Here is a 9,819-nt window from a genome sequence, read left to right as displayed (position 1 = left end):
CAAAAAAATGGAATATTCTCCAGCATATACTGATAATTTGGCGCGAATTTTCCCTCCAAACAAAAAAAATTCGTTCGAACATACTTTATCTCTATTCGAACTATTTTATATTCGTTCGAATATATAATTCTAGAAATATATAAATATACACATAATATTTTCAATATTATTATTAGTATTTGTAAAAAATATATACACTATATAATACTAAGTGTCACTAATAGCATAATACTAAGTTTCTTACCAATCTATAATATTAAGTATTACTAATAGTATAATATTTTATTTAGTATCACTTATAGTGTTATACTTATAATTAGTATCACTATAAGTATAATACTAAGAATCACTAATAGTATAATACTAAGTGATATTATAGTATAGATAGCATAAATATATGAAAACTAATAGTACTATAATATTTTATAATATATTCTAAGTACTTGGTTTATTACTAATATACAAACTAAATATATTAGATATATGTATTTTGTACTTATATTTAATGCAATGTTTTACTATATACTTAGTATATTACTTTATAATGCAATGCTTTACACAATATTATTTTATACTCATCTAATGCATAATATATATACTATTATATATATACTAGTTACTTACAATATATATAAGTAACTAATTAAATACTCTATACTATATAATATATATATCTAATATATATTATATATATACTATATTATATATACTAGTCCAGAAATTTTTTATTAGTACTAATATTAGTATTATATACTAGTATTAGTAATATAAAACGTATTGTTTTACCTCTTGTACTTATATATATTTTTTTATGAATTATTATATAATTCATTCGAACTTATACCCTTTTCGTTCGAACGAAATTATGTTATATATGCCGCGATACAGTTTCTTCTCTGACCCCATTTTGTTGTTTTGGGGCTAAATGACACAAAAGTAATCGGTAGAAATGATGGGGCTTTACTCCTAAATCATTTCTACCAATTAAAATCTTGGATTATGGTGAAATACTAGTTTGTAGATTCGGGACTGAGTCGACTCAACCATGTCTGTTTGGCTTAGTTCCGTTCGAATGAGCCTAAATTCCATTCGAATGAAATTAAAGACCATTCGAATGGAATTTATTGTCATTCGAATGGAATATAAGTTCATTCGAATGGACTTTAACGTCATTCGAATGAAATTTTTGGCCAATCGAATTGAATTTTAATCATTCGAGCTAAAGATAATATTTGGCAGCCCTTATTGTTATTTATATTGAGGGAATTCATTCAGCCCATTATGAAAAAGTTAAAGGACCTGGAAGGATGCTTACATACCTTACATGAGGATTTTGATTTACTTAATAAATAGATATTGTTAGTTATTATTTTACTATTTTTATGTTGTATAGAACGTCTAACTCTTTTTGGGATGTAATTAATGTATGGTTTTTATTTTTAGTGTTTGCTAGCCTCTTTATTATTAATTATATTTTCTTCTCATTACACTTAATGTTCACGATAATTAAAAAAAGGACAATATCTTTAAAATAATATTTATTTAACTAAAATGTTTTTAAATTAATTATTACATATTTTTTATATTTTTTAATATAAAAAATATGTATTATTACAATTTTAACAATATATCTTTTCAATTAAATAATACCGTTCGAACAAGGTAATACTCATTCGAACCAATTATTTTTCATTCGAATAGATTAATTATCTGTTCGAATAAAATTTTATTAGTTCGAACGGTTAAGATTTTTGGAGACGATCTAATTCGTCCCAGAATCTCCGGTTCGAACTAATATGTATTAGTTCGAACGGATTTATAAGGTACTCCATATTTTGAGACGAAATTTAAATTTCGTCTTTGAAAAGTATTTTTAGGGACGAAATTTATTTCGTCCCTAACAAATTTCGTCTCTAAAAATTAAATTTCTTGTAGTGAGAGTATGGTGAATGCATGCTCCCCATGTGCAGACCTTTCCTAATCATATACACTATAAGAAAACTGTTTATTTGTTACCAGTTATTTATTGTCAAAATAAGTCAATTCTTGTCACAAATAGTCAATTTTGTATCTGGATACTCTCATTTTGATGTTTTTTTCCTATAAACAGAAGTGAGGAAAAAAAGTGCAAATTAAGAAACAGAAAAAGGTCCTCTACAAGCTGGAGAATATAGTATTGCTTTTACTTTCATGTATGAAATGCAAAAAGCAGGGAGATCGATCATATCTTCACTACCATATAAAATCGTTTAAAATGTAAGCTGACAGATCAAACGAAAAGTTTGAAAAGTAAGAAAAAGATAGATCAACTTTATAAAGTTCAATAGTACTAATTCAGATATGTTGCTAAAGATAAATGTTTTATCCACCGGCATAAAAGTAATTAAACTCACATACGCACGTAACTATCTAGTTATTGAGAAGCAAAGAGTTGGGCAAATAAAATCGCTTTAGGGCTAATTTGGGTATTGGAGTATTCTCAACATATTTTATTATTATTTATTATTTTATTATTTTTTCACTACTTTTTTCTTACCATTAACAGAATATCTGAGATCACCTTAATATCCAAACGCAACCTTAAAAGAATCAAAAGACATTAATTTACCGTATATAGAAATTAAGCACACACATGCTAGACTAGATAAAACAAATACACGCCTAACCGAACATTAATATGACCAGAGAATCATCTCCTCCTAAAGCTGTTGGACAATAATATCTTATTATAAGTATTAATCACGTCTATTAGAATTAATTGATTAGTTAGTAGTTAGCATTAACACCAGATCGATCATCATTGATTAAGGTTTTTCTTACTAAATCAAACTTCCTCTCTCGAGACTTCTACTATATATATATATAATATAGTGTAATCGATCGCTTTCGATCGGGTCCATAAAAACTGCATGCAAATGTTGCTTAAAAATAATTAATTAAGGTAACCCAACAAACAAAGTCCAACTTGTACGTGCATATATATATAATTTTCTTCTGAAAGTCACAAAATGAGACGTAAAAGCTAAGAGTGTAAGATACGTACAGAGAACCTAGAAGTACAGCATCAATGTCAATGTCGTTTTACCACAAAGAAATTCAAGATATATAGAAATATAATAATTTGATGCATGTATGCACAGTACATCAGCGAGTGAAAATTTGGAAAGGGTCAACACGCCTAATCTGAACTCAGCAAAACAAAACGCAGCAAGCTAGCTAGCAGTACTACTCATGCTTTAAGAATTAAGGTTTAAGCGCCACCCACACAATTTTGAAAATCGTAGGTGGCAAAATCCAATCAAGGGTCCGGTGGGGGGACAAACAGCCGCTACCAGGTCAACCCTCGAGCCCTTTTGCCCTACCAAAATGCAACCCTTTTTTAGTTGTAGCATTATAAGTCCACCTCGCACGCACTATTTTAATTATCTGTCAAAAGGCTTACCTTGTTTTACTTTGTATAATTGCAACGCTATAAAATTATTGCAATATTAGCTGAGAAAGAGAAGACAACATATTCTTTCCTGGCCTGGACCATGATCATCATGCGTATACTATGTATACAAAGTCTTAAGTCTCCTAAAATCACGATACTTTTTCTTATAAAATATTATTTATTATCTAAGAGCACTCGAAAGAATTAATTATAATATTGTAGTAGACCCATGCCCTCCCCCCCCCTTCTCTCTCTCTCTCTCTCTCTCTCTCTCTCTCTCTCTCTCTATATATATATATATGTATGTATCCATTTTATTATATATAAGAGCACCACCTCGAACATGATCACCATACTTCCAAGTTCAAACTTAGTAGTACTAGTCTTGCCTCTTGCTTTCTTTACAATCCCATATCAGCCTGCAGAAACAAAATATGGTGGTGCCTTCTCCGACTCCAACACGAACCAAGAAAACAAAGGCAGTAGGGATACCGACCATTGATCTTTCTCTGAATATGTCAACGTTATCGGACCAACTCGTGAAAGCTTGCGAAGAATTCGGTTTCTTCAAATTGATTAACCATGGTGTTTCGAAGGAGATAATTCAAAAGTTGGAAGAGGAAGGGGCTGGTTTTTTTGCCAAAGCCACCACTGAGAAGCAACGAGCTGGGCCAGCTAGTCCCTTTGGTTATGGGTGCAAAAACATTGGCCGCAATGGTGATATGGGTGAGCTGGAATACCTTCTACTTCACACCAGCCCTCTCTCCATTTCCGAAAGATCCACAGCTATCTCCAATGATCCAACAAAGTTCTGGTAATTTATACCTTATAATTCATTCATCCTTCTTCTTCTTCTCCTTTCTTAACTTTTTTGTGCTGTTATTATTTAAGTTTAACATGATTTAGGTTACCTATTAACTACACCAACAATGGTGATTGTGAAAATATAAGGCGATATGGAAGAGGCCAGTTAGAAAACAAGGTTTCTGTTTTCTGTTTCTTCTGTGTCCAGCAGGCTCGCCCGTTTCCTGCTAAGATTGTGGCGTGTTTGATTCATTTTGTTTAAATCGATCAATAATCAATATATAAATAATGGAAGTAGGAACATGTAAAATATAAGGGAACCTTGACTACATGCCACATGGCCTGTAACGAAAGGTTTTTGAAAATTAATTTAATCTGCAGACGAAATGGTGGGGAAGATCTTTAAGTATTGCTTGGTGTCCTAGCTAGAAAAGGACATCTTTCCCATACAAGAAAACCAAAGAATTAATTAAACATGCAATTATATGACTTACAGTTGATTTAATATTGCACCTTCCAGTTAAATTCAGCAATGGTATGCCATCGGATTTAATATTGCACCTTCCAGTTAAATTCAGCAATGGTATGCCATCGGCCTGTCATGATTTGTATCGGTGTTTGATTCCAAAGGTTTGGTATTAGGTAGACCCTTAAAAGTAGTTGGAGTACTTGGGGATCGAGATCGAAAGGCTTGAGCATATATAGAATTATAGAACGTAGACTTTTCACTTATCTGGGGCCTACTGTTCTTCATGATAGAGCCATGCATGCATGATATATATATATATATATATGTATTTATAATATAGACCAATTGGCCAAAAAGCTATCGGGATCCCAACCGATCTGGCCGTAGACATATTGCAAATTAACTTGCAACCCCAACAGATTGGGAAATTACATGCATTATTCATGATTCCAGGATGCATGCATGGCCTTCTGATCTAAGTATTAGTCTCAAATGCCAGCCACCATTTGTAAAATGCATGCATGCATGAATGGCATGCCTCTTTCAATAATTAGTAGGGGCTAACCTATCTTGTTAGGGCGTATTATATATCAGCCTTCGATCCCTCGATGCTTAATTTATGTCTCATTGATCTTATTCTAAGCAAGAGCTGCTTGAATGATCTTGTCCTGGCCCAAGTCTGCCCTAAAGTGTCATTCATTGAAAAGGGAAAGATCGACGACATGCAGAATCTTGAGATCATTTACAGTGCTTGAATTGGACCCATTTTAAACTTTCCAAAACCAAATTAAAGTCAGAATGAAACCAATAACTATAATATATACGATCTAATCAAGGAACAGACCATGATCAGTTGAACAATCCACGTGGTCCAATCTGAATAATTTGAGCTAGATCGGTTGAAGCAACTGCGACCCTTTTTTACCAAAACGTACAAGAGTTTCATAGGTAATCATTATGAGATGACATTTTTTTCTCTGCATTTAATGCTCCTGACCTTAATATCTACAGTTGTGCTGTGAATAATTACGTGGGAGCAGTCAAAGACATAGCGTGTGAGATTCTTGATCTAGTGGCCGAGGGCCTTCGGATCCAGGACAAGTGCGTCTTCAGTAGGCTCATTAGCGACGTCCAAAGTGACTCACTGCTCAGGATCAATCACTATCCTGGTGTGAACGGCATCGATGATTGGGACCCATCTCCCAAACTTCATCAGTGCAAAAGCAATCGGATCGGATTTGGGGAACATTCTGACCCTCAGATCTTGACCATCCTGCGATCCAATGACGTGGGGGGCCTCCAAATAGCTCTGCAAGATGGATTGTGGATCCCAGTCCCTCCTGACCCCAATGAATTCTTTGTGTTCGTTGGAGATGCCTTACAGGTTGGTAATATAATATATATATTTGTACCTATGGATTATATATATATATATATAGTCAAGTGCCCCCAAATTAATATATTTGGTTTTTTTCTTTCTTTTGCAAATAGTTTTTTTAAATATCCATATAAACGTCAAATTAAGTTGTTTAAGAAGTTAGTTAATTGCTTTAGTTTGTTTTAATATAGTTAATTGCTTTAATTTGTTTTAAACGAGACGAGATGAGTTGAGATAAAAGTTAAAAAAAATTTAATAAAATATTAATAAAATATATTTTTTTAATATTATTTTTATTTTAAAATTTAAAAAAATTGAATCATTTATTTTATTTTATATAGAAATTTAGAAAAATAATAATGATAAGATAAGATAGGAATAGTTATGAAAACAAATGAGTTAACTTTTTGTCAAATCAGTCGATCAATATGAATGACTTTTAGTAGATAGTTGATTATTATTATTTTTTTTTTTACTTTGAACATGATTAAAACATAGGTCAAAGTAGTTTTTATGTTAAATAAAAGTACCAAATAAATAAATAAAAAGATTCCTTTAAATTCTTGTCTAAACTTAAAAACTTTTAAGAGAAAAAATAGAAATATGAAATGGGCCTTAAAGCATAAAATATTTTAAAAACATTCACACATGCAGTAATAAATTATATGGCAAGATCCATTTCATATATCTATCTATCTCTAAAACGTCTTGATAGGTCTCTAAGTTCGGAAAAATAAATATAAAAAGATCTTGATTATTGTAAGTTAACTAGTTTTTTATATATGTTGGCAATGAATCAGGCTTTGACAAATGGGAGGCTTGTGAGCGTGAGACATAGAGCATTATCAAACAGCTCGATGAAGCCAAGGATGTCAATGATGTATTTTGGGGCTCCACCACTCAATGCATGGATCTCTCCTCTATCAGAGTTGGTGTCACCACAGAAGCCAAACCTCTACAAGCCATTCACTTGGGAGGAATACAAGAAAGCTGCATACTCTCTCCGATTGGGAGATACCCGTCTTGACCTCTTCAAGATTTGTACTCACCATGATCAAGAAATAATCAACTCATTGATCAATTGATACACAATATCATTAATTAATGTACCATGCATGCATTGATCATATATAGGACACATGAGAAATAGCTATAGCTAGTTAGTTAGGAGGAGGAGGAGGAAAAAAAAAAAATTATATACTTTTTGTTGTACATGATCATATTATATATAGGTCTTGTTTGTTCCCTGTTTATCTTTTAAGCTAAATGATGAAGTATTTTGCATGTCATAATGGACGTTATTGATATATAATTACAGTTTGGAAAGAAACATTCAGTCATTTTACTTGAATTTTTTTTTTTATTCTTAATTGGTATGTAGAGTATATTCAATAAGGTCCTTACATGATATAATTTGATTTAAAAAATAAATTTTAAAATATAAATTTTAAAAATTAAATTCTATCATTTAAATAATAAGACAGGAACATATACATGCCGGCAGACTAAAGAGTCATGATCTATTAATTGTTCTACTGTTCGGGTAAGGCCTTTTCAAATGCTAGGTTTTGAGCCTTTAAGGCCCATCCATATATATATATATATAATTAGACAAATCAGACTATGGGGAGGAATATCACACGTATAAATAATGCATTTGGACCACAAGACATTGATGGGCCAGGTTGGCTGGCTAGCGTCACCAGGGCTGGTTCGACAAGCCTCCCATAATCCCATTGGTTTAAAACAATGTGTGCACATAATCAAACGCCCCCATTCGTTTGCCTCCCAACAAAATTTCGAAGGCTATTTCCAAAGTAACATTATTCCAAGAGCTTGAAGTACGCTTCCTGCAAGTGCTGGGTCGACCGAGTGATGGAGTTGGGGCTTGATGTTAGCTAATTTTCTGAAGCCTACAATAGAAGAGACGGAGGAGCAATTTGGGACTCATTTTGGCCACCATCATCCATTGGTGCTTCTCGACAGCAACCTGCCTACCGATCTTATTTTCTGCAGTGTATGTGGAAAATACTGCTTGGATCCAACCTATGGTTGTCTCCATTGTCTTTTATTTATTTATTTATTTTTTTAAATCTATCGATCGTGTTTTGAACGGAATTGGCCGAAGGAGATAAAACATTTCTATCATTCCTATCTTCTCACCTTTTATTTGGGAATAAAAGATTAAAAAAAAAAAGGATTCTGGGTTTAAAACCAGGTACTTGGACCGGTTGTACTCGGGTACTGGCTCGGGTTTGTTTCGGGCTTGAACCCATAACTGGAACTTGTTATCTAGATTTAAAATCAAGTTTGGAAAAAAACCCAATCTGAATGAACAGGCCTACCAAACGGAACTTTGTTAAGGGTTCAAATATTTAATCATGGTAAAAAATAAAGAAAAGTGTAGATTTATCAAAAGATCAAGTTTACAAATTGAGCAGTATCAACCAAACGACATACTAATTTTCTAGTGAGAGAATCTCTATCTTCTCTCTAAGCAAAAGAAGTTGAAAACCGTCCGAGGGAGGAGGGGCTCCGGCTCCTCCCTCCCTCCCCCAACCCTTTCCTTTCTGTTTTTTTGTTTTCTTTTCTTCTAAAAATAAGATTTGTGTCCTGTGGCCTCCACCAGAGGCTGTGTCTCGTCCCGAGGCCTCTTCTTCGTTTTTACACCTAGCTGGGCGGAGTTTTGATTCTGTTTGGGGGTGGAGGTTCTCGGTTCCGTTTTGGGTGATGCTCCTGACTGTTGTGGTATAGTCTTCTGTGGGGTTTGCTCAGAGGGTTAAGGTGTGATTTGATTCGGGTGATTTGCTCCTAGAGATGACATTTTTGCATGTTGGTTTGGGGTGTTTCCCGCGGGGTGAAGGATCTCTGTTTTAACCATGGAAAACAGAGGGTGTTTTTTCGGATTGTATGCCGAGCTGCATGGAGGTTTTAAAGGGGTTTTGGGGTAGAGTCCGGGTGTAACTCATGGCGATCACTCCTTAGGATAGTGGCCGAAAATCGGGTGTCGCAATGTTTTCCTTGTTTTCGTTTTCGTTTTGGTTGTTTAGATATGCAACAGAAATCATTATTTTCGTTTTGGTTGTTTAGATCTGCTAGATATGGCTTTTGGTTTGGGTGTTTGGAATAAGCCTCTCGCCGGCTCGATTGGTTTCGTCTCTGTTTTTCGTTTAGTCTAGCCGAAGTGGTGTAAGGATGGTTTTGGTGGTTATGGGCTGGCGACGGTGACGAGGATGAAGCTGGTGGCGGTATGAGAAACCCTTGTGCAAGAGGTGGCTCTGTTTCGGTTCGCTAGTTGTTAGGAATCATTGTGCAGGAACGGCGTGGTGCAGGCTACCTTTGCGTGATGTAGGCTACAGTGAAAATCATAGGGGTTGACATATCTGTGTGTAGAAAGGGGCATACGGCATACAGCACAGTGTCTTAATATTTTTTGTTTTTTTTTTCAGTATTTGTTATGGTTGCTTTTATTTTAGTTGTTAATTTTTTTGAAATAGGCAAGTACCTCTCCTCTTTTGAGGATGGAGTTGTGAGTCCTCTCCTCTTATAGAGGGTGAGGGTGGGATAGTTCCTCTTCTCTTTTAGATGATGAGAATGGTTTGTGTTGTTTTCTCGCATACAAGTCGAGATGGACATTTTTGTTTATCAGAGTCTCGCATCTCAGAATGGTGTCGTTATTGGAGAGTTTAGAAGTTTTAGACATAATCCGGCGTAATGAAAATTGTGTACGGGGGA

The 9,819-nt window shown here is 34.0% G+C and overlaps 1 protein-coding gene across 1 annotated transcript; it reads left to right on the top strand.

Moving 5' to 3' along the window:
- Window positions 1-3,775: 3,775 nt before the first annotated feature.
- LOC122274140 (gibberellin 2-beta-dioxygenase 2-like) lies at window positions 3,776-7,324 on the top strand. Its single transcript, XM_043083111.1, has 3 exons — window positions 3,776-4,247; window positions 5,718-6,090; window positions 6,885-7,324. The coding sequence occupies exons 1-3, from the start codon at window positions 3,868-3,870 to the stop codon at window positions 7,167-7,169; spliced, it is 1,038 nt and encodes a 345-aa protein (XP_042939045.1). The 5' UTR covers window positions 3,776-3,867; the 3' UTR covers window positions 7,170-7,324.
- Window positions 7,325-9,819: the final 2,495 nt, after the last annotated feature.

This window comes from Carya illinoinensis, chromosome 8 (genome assembly GCF_018687715.1).
Source record: "Carya illinoinensis cultivar Pawnee chromosome 8, C.illinoinensisPawnee_v1, whole genome shotgun sequence".
NCBI classification, from domain to species: Eukaryota; Viridiplantae; Streptophyta; class Magnoliopsida; order Fagales; family Juglandaceae; genus Carya; species Carya illinoinensis.
This window is presented reverse-complemented; position numbering and strand designations above follow the sequence as displayed.

Bases quoted from the DNA above. Each gene is read 5' to 3' on its own strand.
- LOC122274140 (XM_043083111.1), top strand. From the start codon at position 3,868: ATGGTGGTGCCTTCTCCGACTCCAACACGAACCAAGAAAACAAAGGCA. The intron at 4,248-5,717 runs GTAATTTATACC...TAATATCTACAG, and splicing joins AATGATCCAACAAAGTTCTG to TTGTGCTGTGAATAATTACG. The intron at 6,091-6,884 runs GTTGGTAATATA...GCAATGAATCAG, and splicing joins TCGTTGGAGATGCCTTACAG to GCTTTGACAAATGGGAGGCT.